The 17,667-nt window shown below is 43.2% G+C and overlaps 2 protein-coding genes across 17 annotated transcripts in view; one reads left to right on the forward strand and one right to left on the reverse strand.

Annotated features, from left to right (window-relative positions):
- ABCC6 (ATP binding cassette subfamily C member 6) overlaps nucleotides 1-7,769 on the forward strand; it is a 28,039-nt gene extending 20,270 nt beyond the window's left edge. For 2 of the 5 annotated variants that reach the window (XM_054210697.1, XM_054210698.1), the window contains 7 exons: nucleotides 656-782; nucleotides 1,396-1,497; nucleotides 2,245-2,391; nucleotides 2,919-3,077; nucleotides 3,331-3,497; nucleotides 3,994-4,188; nucleotides 4,721-7,768. In XM_054210697.1, the coding sequence (XP_054066672.1) occupies nucleotides 656-782; nucleotides 1,396-1,497; nucleotides 2,245-2,391; nucleotides 2,919-3,077; nucleotides 3,331-3,497; nucleotides 3,994-4,188; nucleotides 4,721-4,829 (1,006 nt within the window). In that variant the 3' untranslated portion in view covers nucleotides 4,830-7,768. Of the gene's footprint in view, nucleotides 1-655; nucleotides 783-898; nucleotides 1,498-2,244; nucleotides 2,392-2,918; nucleotides 3,078-3,330; nucleotides 3,498-3,993; nucleotides 4,189-4,720 lie in introns of those variants that run through there. The other 3 variants (XM_054210699.1, XR_008467917.1, XM_054210700.1) reach the window with 3 other exon arrangements.
- A 2,154-nt stretch (nucleotides 7,770-9,923) lies between these two features.
- Nucleotides 9,924-17,667, reverse strand: part of LOC128913340 (multidrug resistance-associated protein 1) — a 57,231-nt gene continuing 49,487 nt past the window's right edge. For all 12 annotated transcript variants that reach the window (XM_054210687.1, XM_054210688.1, XM_054210684.1 and 9 more), the window contains 5 exons: nucleotides 16,616-16,762; nucleotides 15,221-15,379; nucleotides 13,614-13,780; nucleotides 12,760-12,954; nucleotides 9,924-11,462 (listed from right to left, as the gene is read on the reverse strand). In XM_054210687.1, coding sequence (XP_054066662.1) covers nucleotides 11,354-11,462; nucleotides 12,760-12,954; nucleotides 13,614-13,780; nucleotides 15,221-15,379; nucleotides 16,616-16,762 — 777 coding nt within the window. In that variant the 3' untranslated portion in view covers nucleotides 9,924-11,353. The remainder of the gene's footprint in view (nucleotides 11,463-12,759; nucleotides 12,955-13,613; nucleotides 13,781-15,220; nucleotides 15,380-16,615; nucleotides 16,763-17,667) is intronic.

The raw sequence follows: 17,667 nt of genomic DNA on the forward strand, positions 1-17,667 counted from the left end.
GGCCTTGGTGAGTGGAGATAGCCGCTCTTGAGGCTTGGGTAGAGGTAACACAGAAGATGAGACAGTGGTGCACAGTGTTTTGGGGGTGGGGTAGCCTCTTTCATTATCACTCGCACTGTGCCCCTCTGGCAACATGCCCCTCACACAACCAATATGGTCCCAACTCTGTTGTGTGGCTAGGCACACACACGTACTGACACACTGCTAGAGGTATCACTTGGTGTCCAAAATGCAGGAAGCTGTAGTACGTGCCTGGTGAGGCCCATCATCACATGACAGAGTGCATGAGGCCTGTGGTATATGCAGAACCCATCAGACAATAGAGCCATTGGCCACCAGTCGTGAAACAAGTGAGGAGTACCAGGAGGAGTGAGAGATGTTAGGCCAACTCATCCAAGAAACTGCGTGTTGACTGCTCTCATCCAACAGGCCTTGGAGAAAATCCTAAAAGACACCATAAGCCAACCAGTTTGGACAGACTGGAGCCATTCATGACTTCCAAGGTGGCTGGATAAGAGCAACCAGGGCTTGACTAGAGCTTTGTTGAGCATCCTGTACCCCAGCGGCTCCACAAGTATTTTGCAAAGTAATCACAGATTCTGTTGGGTGAAAGGAAGAGGGCACACAGCAACAGCCCTCTGCTGTCCTCTTGCAGGTGGCTTGCTACAAACCTGGAGTTTCTAGGCAACGGCATCGTGTTGTTTGCAGCACTGTTTGCAGCAATGGGCAGAACACATCTCAGTCCAGGAACTGCTGGTTTCTCTGTTTCATATGCTCTTCAGGTAACTCAGTGTTGAAATAATACCATGCTTGCCTTTCATCAAAAGCAATCTGCATTTTAATTTCTGCTACCATTTTAATTTCTGAGAAATCATAAACTATTTCTGTGGCTTTCTAGATGCCTTCTCCTACCAAACCCTGCTGTCATTGCTGAAACTCAGAGCATCTGAAGCACATGGCCCCTTAAGAGAATGAACCTCAAGCACATGCCCCAGCCATCTTTTTCCTCCTGCATCTGAACTCACTTAAGTCACAGCATGCTCTGAGCAACCGAAGCAAGGTCTTCAGCGTCTCTTGTCTGCTTGTAGACTAGTTATGCAATAGCTTAAGAAACAGCTACACTATCTTTTAACATCCAAGTCAGTAGCATTTCATTCTCTGTAAACTTGCTGAGAAGAAGCTATGGGCAGAGCCGGCTGAGCTCTTGAAACACAGACTTACAAACTTTCACTAGGATCCATGGTTACTTCTTAGCCTTTTAAGGGATGATTTCTGAAGTAATTAGCTGAGAAAGAGGTCTTTATAAATAAACACTAAGACAAAGTACCAGGTACCTCAAAAGCACGAGTCAAGACTTATTTTATCTGCCCTAATACTTCTGTTTCTTTCTGCTAGATAACTGGTGTTCTGAACTGGATGGTGCGCTCCTGGACGGAGATAGAGAACAACATTGTTTCTGTGGAGAGAGTGAGAGAATACTTGAGAACTCCTAAGGAGGTAGCCAACCAACTACTAACCTTACTAGCAGAGGGGAACATCTCTGCAAACTAAACGAGTAACTTTTCCGTTCCACCTGGACAAACCCCCTTGTTTTCCCCTTCTAAAAGGCCAGTTATGTTTCCTGTACAGAACTGCAGCATTTGTTTTTTATCCAACTGACTTGACTTGTTTTATAACCTCTGATCATCATCATTTCCTTAAGACAGTTAAGCGTTAGATTGCCATTAAAATAGCTTCACTTGGTAACACTCATGGAATGAGCCATATTTTCTGACCATATTTGGAGTATGTATTTATTGTGCGAGTTCAGATGCAATTCTGATAGCTGATGGCTGCTAGATAGCCTTTTAGCCACTAAAAGTCTCCCGTGCAATCATTTTTGTTCTGTAATCATTGAATTTGTTTCTCCATATGCTGCCCTGAGGTCCTACCAAAGGAAACTTTCGGAGTTCTGTTTACAGGGGCATATAAATCTTTTTTAATTGAACCACTCATAATGTCAGAACTCTGACATGCAAACCAATGTTTATCCCCATTTTCAGTTAAGACAATTGGCACCTTTGCATAAAGTAAAAAGTCAACATTTGCAATATGGAAGTTAAAGGCCTTTTTCTCTTTTGGAAACAGTACATAGAGTGGGGGAATTTGGCACAGATGTCTTTGTAAGCTTCCCGTTCAGAATGGCCACTTGATTTGGTAATTTAAATCAGCTTTATACATCACTGTTTGTTTTCATCTATTTAGGCACCCTGGACTCTGAATGGCAAACTTCAAGATCAAGTTTGGCTCACTGAAGGAAGAATTGAATTTAGAAACTACAGTTTGCGATACAGGCCAAATTTGGAGTTAGCACTGAAACGTGTCAATCTAACCATCAATGGGCAAGAGAAGGTAAGAAAAGCCACTTGTTTCAGAAGAGCTACAAGGCACGAACAGTGCTTTGCACAGCCCCTGCCCCACACCGAGGTATAGTCACTTGCAAGCATGAAAGCTGCAGTAAAGTATGAGCCCTTCTATCACCCTGCACCCTTCTAGTACAAAGTAGTGTTCCCAGAATTGCTGCATACACTAGACATTCTTCTGAGTGAAATTTCGTTTCACAGAAGGTTAACAGAGTTACAGCAAAAGAATTTCACTTTTTAAGTCTAGTACCACATCAAGGCCCTGGTCTAGCTGCTAAATCTTGTAGTTATTCTTCCAATCAAAGGCTTTCAAGATTCCTTTTCATGCAAAACAACTACAAATTATATCCCTTTAAGAATGGATTGCTACACTATGTGGATCTTGAACAGCCCGGAATATACGATCCATGCAAAGCTGTCTCTCTTCAAAAAGCCAAGAGGAATTACGTGACAGATCTGTCCAACTGTTGAAAACAATCAAGATCAAAACAAAAAGCTTTCCATTGCACTTCACAGATCGGCATAACTGGAAGAACAGGAGCTGGGAAATCTACTCTTGCTGTAGGATTGCTGCGATTAGTGGAAGCTGCGGAAGGAGCGATCCTAATTGATGGACTAGATATTGCTCAACTAGGTCTCCATGACCTCAGAACCAAGATAGCTGTCATTCCCCAGGTATGACATTTATTTCCAAAATGCTCCAGCAGCGTTGTAAGTCTTAACACCTAGGAAGGGTTTATAAAGATTCTGTGAGAGGAGGGGCATTCAGAAATTTCAAAATTGGAAATAACCTCTCTGCAGTGCTAGCCTCCCATTCAATATGACATTAGCCACAGATTTGCACCCAGCAGGGAAAACTGGAGAGCTCGTTTTTATAATTCGTTACAGGAGTTACTGTAACTGTGCTCTGTGCTGTCTCTGTGCTCAGGATCCAGTTTTGTTTTCTGGCTCTTTAAGAATGAATCTCGACCCATTGAACCGATACACTGATACAGACATCTGGACAGCTTTGGAACTGACTCAGCTCAAGAACTTTGTTGCAGACTTGCCAGATCAGTTGGAATCTAAGTGCACTGACCAAGGGGAGAACCTAAGGTACCTTATCTGCACCTTATCTGCAGACAGACAGTGGCAGGGCAGTGCCAGCCCGTGGGCTAGGAGAACATACAGCTAGTGGGACATGGACTCTAATTCATTTAATAATTAAAAAAACACAAACAAAAAAAAGTATCCAGAATCCAGGCAGCAAATTATTGCATTATTGTCCTGTTTAGCAGCATGAAATCAAATCATAAGGCACCAAGTGGAAGACCTCTGAGACTTAATCATTGTGGTGGCTTATGTTTATGTAGCGCTTTACACACTGGAATCATATTCTAAGTGCAAGTCTCCTGGGTGCTACGGTAATAGACTCCTTTCATTTCTTTAGGTTGTTTCATGCCGTTACCTGCAGTGCCACCAGCCCCAATCACCCTTTCAGGAAAATGGAACAATCACCTTTTTGTTACTATTTTCAAATAAACCACGTATTCTGACCCCAGGGAAAAGTGATTACTGCTCTCAGTTTACCAATCCCTCTTCTTACTTGCAGCACCGGTCAGAAACAGCTGGTTTGTCTGGCCAGAGCACTTCTTTGGAAAGCCAAAATCCTCATTCTAGATGAGGCCACAGCAGCAGTAGATTTAGAAACTGATCTGCAGATTCAGTCCGCCCTGAAGACTCACTTCAGAGACAGCACGGTGTTAACAATAGCTCACCGGATAAACAACCTCATGGACTGCGACAGGTAATATCTTCAGCCACTTTCCTAAGGCGGAAGGAAGACACAGGCAACCTGTGTGAACTAGACAAACCACAGTGTTAGTGAACAGCAATTTCATTTCTGTCATTTTCTCGTTTAACCCTCAAAACTTTTCTTTAGAGATTGTAGGAAATATCTTACATCAGCTAGGCACCAATAGGTTAATTGAAGATCATTTATTCCCACATGATGCATTTCTTGCCGTGTCATACCCCTTTCTCCTCACTGACAGTGAAACCATGGCTACAGCTCTTTGCTTCATCTTAAAATCATGAAGATAAAATACACGTTAACAAACCATACTCCAGTCTCAGTGGCCAAAAAACTCTCCTCCCACAAACTCAGTACTTGAACTCATCCCAGATCTATTTCTATCCCACAGCTGTTTCCCAGCTGAAAAGCTTGAACATTCATCAAGCAAGTACTGAAATCTGTTTTAGAATTAAGTAGAAATAACTAAGTTTATTACAGCTGCTGGTGGATCCCCAAGCTTACACTTCTGTTTTAATTTTTACAGGATTTTAGTCTTGGAAAATGGTCAGATAGCGGAATTTGATACTCTGGAAAACTTAATAGCTCAGAAGGGACTGTTCTACAGACTGATGGAAGAATCGGGCCTTGCGTGACTCACTGACAGAGTATACCATAATGCCACTACTATCAGGAATAATTGATCTTTAATTGAGTTATCTTGGTTTCGCTCTAAAATGCTTGCCACTCAACCAAATCTTGTTTGAGCTATAACCGCAGTGAGCAGATGAAAGGGATGGAAAGGGATACCTGTTATTTCCATAGGAAACTTAGCAATTCCATTTTAATTATGTTTCCAGATACCAAAACCTCACCCTTCTGTTGAATATGAGCCAGTCTGACCTTAATGGCCTTGTTGCTTTTATGGTATAAAAGCAAACAAGCCAAAAGAAAAAGACTACAGCATTTCTGATTTATACTGTAAATGGAGCCCAAATATACTGCCATACTTGAAGATTACACAGATTAAGAGCCAACAAGATTTTATGGACAGCAAACAAGGATTTCACTGATACCAAGCAAACTTAACTGTTTACAGCTTGCACTAAGTTCCAGGCAGAACAAATATAGTCTTTTGCCCATGTCTTAAGGACTGCTCACCCGAGCACTGTTTTTACACAAGTATGGGGGACTCCAAGGCAGCGGCTGGATCTCATCACCCAAAATGCACAAAACTGGGGGAGTAGGGAAAAGGAAGCGAGATGCCACTAAGCACGAGAGCTTACAGCTGCCTGCGGACTGCCTGTTGTCACAGCTGGGGATCAGATCCGCTTCCTCTCTTTCTGTGTCAGCTTTGGAGGAGCCCCTGAGTGAATGACGCTGTGCCAGGGGCTAACAGACTGGCCAGAGGAAGGGAGCCAGCTTAGCCATGGGCTCACTGATGCAGGAGAGAGTAACTTGGCTAGGAGTGGCCAGCAGAGCATCGTCGTTCCTCCTGCTTGAAGGCTTGGAACAGCCTTTCTGCCAAATGCCAGTTGGTCACAGTGGAGCATGTCCAAACACCGACACCAACGTTTCCAAATTGAATTTGGCCACAAGGAATTCACAGGGTGGAAAGTGTCCTCCTCTGATCCCTGCAGCGTGGCAGTCTGGCACATGGGGAAAGTAGCAGGGACTCACCTGTTGAGCTGGTGGTTCATTCCTGGTTTTCTTCTTGAGTGGAGTTTACCTCCTGCATGCGTGCCCCGGCGTCGCAGAGCCTCTGGCATGGTCACCTTTCAGATGTTACATTAACAAACCAAAATGGCAGCTGAAAGCAAAGCCTTCCTGGGCTTCCCGCAGTGACAAGGAGCTGCGGTCAGAGCTGTCCCCAAGCCTCAGGAATCCCAACAAGAAAATGTAACAAACAAATCACACTGTGAGATACTGCTGTTTACTATCACTTTTGTTAAAACACTTCATTTTCTAGAAAGCTGAAATAAAAATAGAATCAAGTACTGAAATGTGTCTCTTCAGTAAGCAAAAGTAAATATAGTATAAAAACAAGTAACGGGGGAGGGGATGGGAGAGTTCAAATCGGCAGGAATCAACCCACACCAGCAAAACCCAGCAGTTTCTTCTCTGGCAGCTGTTCAGTAGCCTCTTCACCCACGTTAAGAGTAGTTAAGAGTTTCTGCTGGACAAGCGCCTGCGATACCGAAGTCCAGTGGCTGCTGCCGTACTGGTGCTCAAATACCAGGAAAGAGGCAGTATTTTCCCTCTGCTTTCTCCAAACCTTACTCGAGGGCAGAGACAAAAAAAAATTTCCAACAACAAAGTTATGAGCGCTCTAAAGGTTTATCAATGGATCTCAAAACCAGGAGCATTTAGACCTAGTGACACAAAAGTTTGGTATTTTAACTGAGGTCAAAGAGAAAGAGAAGTGCCCATGTTGCTGGGCAATTCTGAAACAGACATCTTTTAGCATACCATAATCTCTGATATAAACATCTTTTAAATGCTTGCTTTCAGTTCCTAAGTTGGTAATGAAGAGAGAAGGCAACAGAAGGAGAAAATAATCAAAACATACTCTCACACTGGTAATCTTTGAAAGGGCGCAGTTTTGCTGTCAGCTTGCACAAAGTACAAGCAAGCAAAAATACTGTCAGCTTTCACAGGTCACGCTGTGCTGAGAAGGCAAAAGAAAAGGGATTCCCAAAATTACATGTCAACCCCCTGTGTTTCAGCTGAGCCAGAGTCCCCAATTTTATGTCCAAGTGGTACTGTAAGTAAGTGACAAATCAGGAGCTCAAGTCTCACAAAAAAGGTAACAGTCATCACAGGAAGTTATCTGGAAGTTGGTTAAAGCAAAATATATACAGGAGTTAATGCTTGGAGAGACCATCCTCTCCTGAAAATCTGGCTCAAGGAACAGAAAGCAGTGTTTAAAAGGACAGGTCTGCAGGGTCTTTGCAAAGGTACTTCTTTGATCGACTTTTTTGACTATTTGATTGAATTATGGAGTTAGCACAGGAGATAACTACAGCAGGCTCAGAACTAGGCTACCAGCCTATTTCATAAATTGCTCTGAAGAAATCTTAAATATTAAGAAATAAAAAGGCTGTCCAACACCTCCAGTAATCTGAATGTCTAGAGCTGATCAAGAGGAGCCTGGACTTGCCCTGTCTACACTTCTGCAGCATTAATTTTTAGTAGCTATTGCGCAGTGTAAGTGCAACGTACACAGAGCAGCTGTGTTCAGCTTAGCAGTAGCTACCCACTCACACTCCAAATAAAATCCACTGATCTAAAGAGGGTTTATTGACATCTCGGTGGCTTCCCAACTCTATTTTTCTCTTTGGAGCACAACAGCTATGAAGATCCTCCCGGTGGGAAGGTAATTCTCTCTTCAGCAGGAGGGGACCTGGAGGACAAGAACAGGTCAAACGCAGGCCATGCCACAGCAATACACTTCAGGGAAACCCTGCTCCGCAGCAGCTGAGTGAAGGTACACAGCTCACCTCCTTCCCAAAGACTAAGCTGCTCGTTGCAGTAGTTCCCACCTCCTGCCCCAGATGCCGGCTTGCACAGCTTTGCTGCATACAGGAAAATATGTGACATCAAGGCATTTAAATAAAATACGTGTCTGCTACATGAGTCTGAGCGCAGCTACTGAATTCAGTGTCACACCCCTGAACTTACTAGCTGGAGGGAGGGCCCAGCGTCCTGCCCTGTAATATCACTGATCCCTGCTGGCTGGCACCAGACTCTCCTGTATTGGAGGTCACATGCTAGATTTTACTTACCCAGAAGCGCTGAAAGTGTCCCAAGCACTAAGTAAGCTTTAGGTCCAAACACATGCAAAAAAATGAAAACCAGATTAAATAAGGAAAATCTACTGGTTTTAATGCCAGACTCTAATACCTTACCCTTGCAGCAAGTTGTATCATTTCCTGCAATTGGCCCCGGTAGCACTGCATGCCACGCAGGGATCAGTACGCGGCCCTCTCTTTCCCAGCTCAATCTCACAGCTACACCGGTCCCACCTCAGGGTAGCCCAAAGTACTACATGACACTGCTCTTACACATAGGTTCTGTGGGAAGAAAGCTGCATTTGTTCAGCCAGCTCTGTGTGCAGTAAAGGTTAGTTCAGACTGATCCTCATCATGCATAATACAATTTTGTTCAAGTTACATGCAGACAAGATATTAATCATTTTTATGAGGACGGACATTTGGAATCAGGATCATGAATCAATGCAGCAACAGCACAAAAGTACTGACAGGTATTTAGGGCAAACAGAAAAAAGCATCTACTCCAGAGCTGGGGCAGAACAGTTTGTGCTAGCAAGTGCATAAATACATAAAACTGGGAGAACACAATGATGCATATTAATAACCACCATCATTGACAAAGAACAGGACTGAAACACACACAATGAGTAGTCTTCTGACCCCTTGCTGCACTATTTAGAAGGTTATCCTGCAAAATACAACATTTTGGACACACAGTTCCCCAAATGATCACAAACAGCCCATGAATAAGACAGAGAACATCCAGTGACACTTTCCAGCGTACCTAGTTTGAGATAGCAAATCCAGTTTAAGTTGTTCCTGCACAGACAACTCCACTGCAAACATTTTACGCTGAGGCGGCATAATTCCGCAAGTTCTGCATTTCAAACAATGGTCTTGAGTTCAGTTCCATTGTTTTCAAAGGACTTACTCACATGAATATGTTAAGGCTTGTAAATCTCTTGTTAATTGGTGTGTGATGGAAAGCATCATTTCCTCAAATCTGAAATCAGTTTCCACTGAAAATAAGAACTCCAGCAATACAGCTGCCCTTGAATTCAACCCCAAACCTGCAGAGTATTTGCGGAGTCCCCATCTCAGTAAGGAGTGACACTAAACCCACAAGACTTTTCAATGGTCTTTGAAATCCTGCCTGAATTTCTTCACTGGTGGTTCTCCGCAGCTCTGCCTTGAGGAAGGTGTTGATGGTAACTGGTTGCACAGGCAAAGAGAGAGCACAGGGAGCTTTACTCTCTGATTGTCCAATGCCAGCGATCCCTAGGGCCTCTTCTAGGAGAGGGTGGAAGGGCCAAGTGTTCCTGGAGGATGACTGTGCCCAAGTGAGTAAGGTCTGACGGTGGTATTCACGGTTCCTCCTCTGGATCTCCTCTGCATAGATTTGTCTCCATTTTAATGCAGCTGAGTAAAACAATACCAGCCATGCACCCTACCCAACAAGCTCTATATGCTCTATACTCCATTCCTCACTAACCATTTGCTCCAATCTTTCCACCCTTCTGTCCATCACAATGCTGCATAAGTGTTAGGTGATTTGAAAAACCAAAACGTACCACTCCTCCGCAAACTCCCAAATCACCCCTTGCCTATTCCATTTCCACAGAGGAAGCCAACACCAAGCTGCCCAGGAAATGTGGCAGACATAGGCCATGGACACCATGGGTGTGACCAAGGTCCACAGCACCGTCAAATCCTGCTCTGGTGATCCATCATCATCACCTGGTCTGCTCAAACTGCAGTACTCAAATTACAAGAGAAACCATGAGATGTGAACCAGCCCTACCACAGCAGACAGTTATTTGGACTCAAGGTTTCTTACTCACTCCAATATCTCCCAGACACGAGGCCAAGCAGCCTGGCCACTCTAAGCACTACCAATAATTTCTATTTTCAGTGCAAAAACCTGAACTGCCAAAGCTAACCCTTTGTCAAATACAAAGCAAGAAATGACGCATCAGATTATCTTTCAAACAATTTTTTTACTGCAAGTTCTTTGCAAATATTTGTATAGTCATTACAAAAAATACCAAAGAAAATTTCAGTCTATTCAATTTCAGAGAGTCATAATTTACAAAAAAAAATAAATAGCTTTACTCTAAAGAAGACAATTGTCTAGTATTAAGGTCAGCAATATCATTCACAGAAGTCCACATTCTCAGAGTGCTGAGTATTGGGTCCATCTGACAGTTTGCCTTCTTCCAGCATTTTCCTTTAAAATAAGACTAATCAGAACATGAGAAAAGTAACTTTTTTTTCTTCCCACAGAAAACTGAACATTCAACACAGATCTTGAAAACCAGACTCCATTGTTAATTGAATTGTTAGACCCCTCTGACACACAACTTTAAAAACAGTAAAACTTTTTTTTTAAACTGTAACAGAACAGTTTCCCACAAAATTTAAGAGTCAACAGCAGCAGCATGAAGGGCATGTTTCTTCGATATAAGGCTAATGGTCCTTGATGTGGCAGAGCTTCTATTAAAGCACAAAAGTGCCAAAACCAAGGGTATTACAATCAACGTCGCGCCGAGCCTGCAACCTCCGCTCAGGCAAATCCTCACTTCCCCGCCTGCTCCCCACAGGCGCAGCCAGGAGGATTCGCCACCCAAGTCAGAATTCCTGAGTGACCCGGGTGTAAGATCAGATACTGCACACTGCAACACACCAACTGCTGCAAGGATTTGGTTTTGGAGTGATTGTCATTCTAGACATGCTTAAATACTGCTTCAAAGTTGACTGTGCTTTTTCACATCAGCACTACTGACACATTATAGTGAACTTGCTGCTATACACTGTAAACACATGAAACCTTTAGGAGAATGCATAAAAGCATTAACCACGTACAGTAAATGCCATAATGAGAAAGTCTGGCACACATGTTATTTCACAAGAAGAAGAATCTTTGGACTATAGTACTATATGCCACAAAATGTTCCAAGTAATCCCACAATAGATGTCTCTTTAAATAAGGAATCAGCAAACAAGCAAATAACTAGCATTTGCAAAAATGTTTTAAACAAAAAAAAAAAAAAAAGGAGGGGGGAGGCTTCAGAACATAAGAGCAGATGAAACGAAAAAGCTTTTCTGAACTTCTCTGATGAATCACTCCGCCTTACATTCAAGCATATAATGACAGATTTCAGGCAAAAATTAAAAGTCTCTTAAGTGTTTTGCACAGTGTATGTGCTTCTCCTAAGGCTGGCTAAAATCAATACTAATGAGAATAAAAAAAAAAATATTGCATTTTAATGTTACTTCCATTGCCATGCTCTGCCTGACTTCACTAGGTCAGAAACTGAACTGCACAGTTCACACCAGCTCAGGGGAAGTTACAGTTTTCCGAATGTACCACCTCCCTCTTCCCTACGCAAACTAACCAAGTTGAAACACTATACCAAGCCTGAATCTTTGGCCATGCTATAGAAAATGCCTTTTTCCTGAAGTAGATGGTCTGGGCTACCACACTCCACAACTTCTCCTCTCTCCAGGACTAAAACTCTGTAAAACAAGTGGGGGAAAAAGAAGGTCACAAGAAGATCCAGAAAGCCAATGAACACAGATGTATATGTACAGAGACACTGACTGTAGCGTAGCCATTACATGCAAGCAAAGACAGTCCAGGCTGTATGAATGAACAGGGGTTCTCAACTCTGTCCTTCCTGACCTCATTGCAAATGGTCTGTCTGCTCTATTTTTTATGTAGCATAGGGTTCCCCAGTCATTTGCAGGCAGCCATGAGACTTTAGACTGTGCTGAGCCAGCCAGAAACTAGGTGACAGCACTTCTTGCCAAGGTGAGAGAGCCTACAACCTTGCAAGATCTGGGATAACCTTCCCATAATACTGCATCACATCAACTGCTGTTACACACCTTCTGCTGACAAAACACACACACAGACAGAGCTTATGCAAAACAAACGTGCAACTGGAATTAGGAAGTCTACAAACAAGTCACCACAGTCAGCAAAGTCAGCTCACGGTTAAAACATTGCCTTCAGCTACCTCCACTAATGGGCTGGGCACCGCAGAGATGCTTGCAAGGCCCTCAGCGGGTGCAGCTGCACGGTGTTACCCACTGCCATGACCAAACTGGGTGTTCATCTGGTGACGGTACTGCTGGTGCTGGGCCTGGCACTGGCAATGCTTCTGTCTCCTATCTTTCACTATTGACAGTACAAAGAGAGGTCTACCAAAGTACACAAAAAAAATCTTATCACTGGTCACTTTGCTCTCTGCCGTTCTGTGATAAAAAGGACAAGAGAGCTTAAAACTCAAATTATGAGACAACAACTCTGCCCTCAACCACACCTTAGAAAGGCAGCTGAGGATGAGGGAGGCTGTATGAACTATAGCCAAAAGTGATGGAAAGAGAAACGTCACACAAACTTCAGACAAGCTCAGGACCTGCCCCTTTGATTCCTTATGCTGTCTGCGTCTAGTTCAGGGTAGGAGCTCCCTAAGTTCTGATGCCTCTTCCAGCTGTGCCTAAATTAGGGCAAGACCCAGGAATAGGCTCCTATCCTCGCCTTCCTCCCCTTCCTGGTTTGCCTGGGCAGGAATGGCACAACAACAGTGTGACATCAAGGGATCAGAGTAGCTCCCCAGGCCAAGCACAGCCACCACAAGCCAGAACACACACACACACCACCAATCAAAACAGGGATTCCAGCAGCTCTGCAGAGAGGTGGCTAAAAACACACTGGTAAACATTCAGCTAACATAGAGACGCTAATTTAAGTAGAGCACAATGCAGGTCACACATGCCATTCTTCAAGATAAAAGTGGTATTACTTTACCTTGTGTAGTCCATGATTGTGTTCAGACGATGTGCTATAGTTAATACAGTGCATTCTTCAAATTGAGACTTTATTGTTGACTGTATAAGCTTATCTGTTTCAAGATCAACAGCAGCTGTGGCTTCATCTAGAACCAGGATTTTGGACTTCCTGAGCAGAGCTCGTGCCAGGCACACCAGCTGGCGCTGTCCCACGCTACGCAGAGGGGATGGGAGGGTGGGGAAAAGAAGTCAGAACAAGTTTGCAGTATTCATTTGGAAGCCCAGCAATTCCTTGTAAGAACTCCTCTAAAGTATAGGTGCCAAGAATCCAGCAAAACAGATAAGGTCGGTCTTACTACTTCACTGCAGAGGATCTAACAGCATCTGAAACTACACCCCCTTCACAATGAAGTCTTGGCAATGTAATAAGAGAATACATTACAAATGGTGTCAGCATATCTGAGTCAATGCAGTGTTGAGGACTGGACTTTAAATTGTTTCTACAGACTGAACATACAACCCTGTTATGGTGCAAAAAGCAAGCTAACAACTCCCTTAGAAAAATTACGTCTGTTGGGCAAGAGCCATGGTAAGTTCAGTGCATCCACTATAAATAGCAGGCTGATGATGATGATGGTACTAAAATCCTTTCCAAGACTGCCCAAGCTGTCAAACCTCTCAGCATTCTGACTATTTCTTAAATTACTTTGAATTCTCAAACTTGAGAGTTTAAAACTTGAATAAAATCTAGTTGGTTGATTGCCTGATCACGCACTAAGAATTCCCCAACTCCCTCCCCAGATTCACACACACCCCTCTCAGTTCTCATTTAGTTCTTAAGGCAATTTTCACAAGCATGGTTCTTTGACATACCTGAGGTTCTCTCCACCTTCAGCACACTCATGATTAAGTTTATCAGGAAGGGACGATACAAAGTTTTTCAGGTGAGCCAATTCCAAAGACCTCCAAATGTCTTCATCAGAGTGTTGGTCAAAAGGATCAAGATTCATACGCAGAGAGCCAGAAAACAATATTGGATCCTAGTCATAGAAAGAGGTAACTGACAATGTACACAGAACATGGCACATGCTCCAAAAATATTTCTTATATAGTGAAAGGAAAACATGTCCAGATGCAGTTGCAACCAAGCTAATCTACTGAATTTAGGAGTGAGACCTCATTTTTTCCAATAACAGCAAGTTATTCTCCCTCACCCTTATTCCTGCTTGGGGCCTGACCTTTGCAGACTCTGGCACTCCAGACCTCTCCATGAGTTAGTAACTCATGAATCCAGAAGGAAAAAGGGGGGAAAAAAAAAAGCTAACTTTCTTTTTACTGGGCTACTAAGTTAAAGAACAGGCACTCCCTGCCCAGCCTTCTGTCAGCAGGGACTACTAGGTCAAGTTTCCACTTCTTAGGGAATTACACCATCTGTAAATATTTCAAAAGTCTTCAGCTGCAATATTAACGAAATTAATGCATTTTTTTCTTGGACATGAAGAAATGCTATTTTGGAAATACTTTTGACCTAATAGTGTCAGACCGATGCAAAGTAATCAAAAGGAGAAAGCAAAGTCCCCCCCAGATTTCCAAAAATGGTGCAGAAAGCCTTTTACAGCGTGCTCACTTGTTTTTGCCAGTGTGCTGCAACGGTGATTTATATAACCACATTTTATGGTCTTACTTTGAATCAGAACAGGCAAGCAATAAAGGCTACACAGTAAGAACAAGACGACTTGAGACGGTAAGTCCAGTGCTTGTAAAGCCCTATTTCCAAACATTTCAGACTATCGAACCCACAGTTGCTGGGCTAGACTGGGATGGTTATGTACAGGTTTCTGCGAATGAACAGTACTGCGTACCTGGCTCACGAGTTACTGCCAAAGGCATAACGCTTTGTACAAAGGCCGAAAGAGTGCATATCAAGCCTGAAATAGCAATGCAAAATCCCAATCCCTCACAACTAGACTACACAGTAACTTCATTCTCATTTCTAATAAGAATGGAACTACTTAAAATGAAATCGGAAGTCAATCTCTAGAAAAACTCCCCTGAGAGCTCTCCACAAGTGGAAATACTCAGACTTTACTTCCCCTTTCCTGGCAAAAGGGCAATAGTCCCAGTTAACTAAGGGACCCCGATCAGGCCATCAGCTGGGATAAGACCTCCCCACTCAGGCTAAGCTGTCCATAGCATTTAAGTGATCAGCGTGGGATGCTGACAGAGCCCAGGAGTCCAAAGGCCAAGGCTTTGCTTCCACATCACGACTCAGCCATAGCCGAGCTCCTACCCGCTACCCAGCACAAGCAAATGGAAGCCACTCTAGGAATAAAGCTTGGTTTCAAGTCCATCAAAGAGCATGCTGAAATGACTATTTCATCACTATAGATCAGAAAAGGCATAATGTATTCTCCCCAGTACATTACAGAAACAGCACTGGTAAAAAATGAGTTCTGGTCATGGCAGGATTTCACACTTACCTGAGGGATGATGGTGATCTTGAACCGCAAGTCATGGAGCCCTATCTTTGCAATATTAATTCCATCAATAATAATTTCTCCTTCAGCTGCTTCATTAATCCGAAACAAACCTAAAGTAAGGGAGGATTTTCCGGCTCCCGTTCTTCCAACTATTCCAATCTGTTGGGAAGAAATACAGGAACAACTTACTCCAGGAAAGAGTTAAAGCATTTCCAAGAACCTACCTGAAACTGACACATTTTTCAGAAGGTTGTCACATTTGCTGGGCTACCAACCCCCCAAAACAACCTAACAGATTAAGGCTGATCAAAGGGGAAGAAAAAAAATCACTGGATATGAAAAAAAACAAGAACAAAAAGTAGTCTCAAAATTTGCAAGCCAAACACAGAAGTTTTCAGTTTTTCTAGAAAGGCAGGTGGAATTGGGTAGAATAGATCAAGGTTTCCCTAATCCTTTTTTTGGTTCATGCTTCACAGTTACTAGTTGCTGACTTGATATTTATCTTGTTGGAATTTATAGCAAAAATACACCAGAAGCGCTCAGTTTCATACTGTATGTTTTGCTTCACAGTTAAACTGAAGTCTTCACCAATTCTTTTATTTTTTTTTTAAATAAATATAAAAGATTGCTGCTTTGGTTGGTTAATATATCTCTTGCCATCTGCCCATTCTAACCACTCTTGAGGTAATATTCTGCCCAGATTTGTAGGTAGAAAGCGTGCAATCAGGAAAAAAGGAAACGTCTAGCTGGATACCCCAAGTAAGGAAGCCAGACAGTACATCTGTCTTGCTGCTACCTTTTACACTGCTCTGCAAGATCACATTGTTATTAGACATCCGAGAATCCACGTAGGACAGGGGCGGGATGTACATAAGCACGTGTGCAAGGAAACAGCGGGAGACATACACGTCACCGTCAGTTTGGCCAGATCCAGAGAATCTGCTCTGAGGTCCCATTTTTTTCCTGCAGTCTCACCTTGCAAATTCCACCTCACTAGATCAGGGCTTCCCCCCTCTACTTAGCAGCTCATTTTCTTGAGACTATGATTAACTTAATTTCTCTGCAGCCTGTACTCCTCTTTGCTTACAGCAAACAAATGAGCAAAATTTCCTGGGAGGGGGACAGCAGACAGCATAAACCCCACTTCCTCATGAAATCAGATCAAAAAATACTTCACAAGCCCACATAATAGTGTATCTTTATCCCATGATGCAGGACACACCTTGGAAAGGGTAAGAGCCCACTACATCTGCCAGTTACAGTAAGACTGATTCTACAGAAGTTCTTTTGGTTTTTAAGGACCCAACATACGCTACAGAACAGGGTCAGACCTCTCTGGCTTATGTATGCAGACTTATAAACAGTAACACTCTACTATAAATTCAGATTCATTACCTTCTCACCCCCATTTATGGTAATATTTATGTTTTTCAGAACCAAATCCAAGTCTTCCCGGTAACGTAAACCATAGCCTCGAAACTCAACCTTCCCCTCCTCAGGCCAGGTACTCGCCGGGGCAGTTTGTTCAATAATCCATTCAGCCTGAAAGAACCACACAAACATCTGATCAATTCCTCCTTCAACCAGAGATGGCCTCAGAGATCTTGAAGAAAGCAATTAAGAAAAACCCTTGTTGGTGTGTAATTTGCAAAAGGAACTGTGATGGTGATGGGAAGAGAGGGAAAGAGCTGCCGCAAGGCAGACGAAATGGTGTATGTAGCCAAGGGCTTTGCTATCACAAGTACAACTTGCTGGAGAAATTTTCGTCTTACAAATAGAATCATACAGGCAGCACGTATTCAGATAACCTGCTTGTACACCCCCACCACAGTAAGGAAGCTGCTGGGGAAGCCAGACACGCAACTAGTAGCAGTTTAACTGAGACATAAGCACTAAAAGATTAACAAGCTGGTAAAGTAAACAGCTGCTGCCTCAGTCTCCCACAGAGGTGGGGAGAGCGGAGAATGCATCCTACTGCATTCACTGCCAATGACAAACAAAAAGTTTTTTAACTGTATAAACACAGGTCTGCTACCAAAACCTGAGAAAAAAATTCTAGGAACGGTCCTCATAAGGTCTGGCTGCAAAAACAGTGACTCCAGTCAGGTTCAGTGACAGGCACGGCAAAGAGATGCCATGGGGAACTCTTCTCTGCAGCCAAAAGGGGCACAGCTGCAGAGGAAATGATCTGTTAGGTGATTTGAATAAAAGAAAAAAAAAGTAAATAGTCTTTACTCCCCACACTGAGAGCAAAAAGAGAAAGAAAAAAAAATGTTTAAGCACTTAGGAAACCAAAATATTTGTACAGCTCCACTGCTAGGCCCAGGGCAGAACAGCGCACCTCCTACATAACACGGTGTAAATACCAGTGGACACACCTCAAAAGCACCCACAGGAACTACCAGCTGAGATACAGCCTGTCTCTAGAGGGAGGACACCAAGAGCAC

Source organism: Rissa tridactyla, chromosome 8 (assembly GCF_028500815.1).
Source record: "Rissa tridactyla isolate bRisTri1 chromosome 8, bRisTri1.patW.cur.20221130, whole genome shotgun sequence".
Taxonomy (NCBI): Eukaryota; Metazoa; Chordata; class Aves; order Charadriiformes; family Laridae; genus Rissa; species Rissa tridactyla.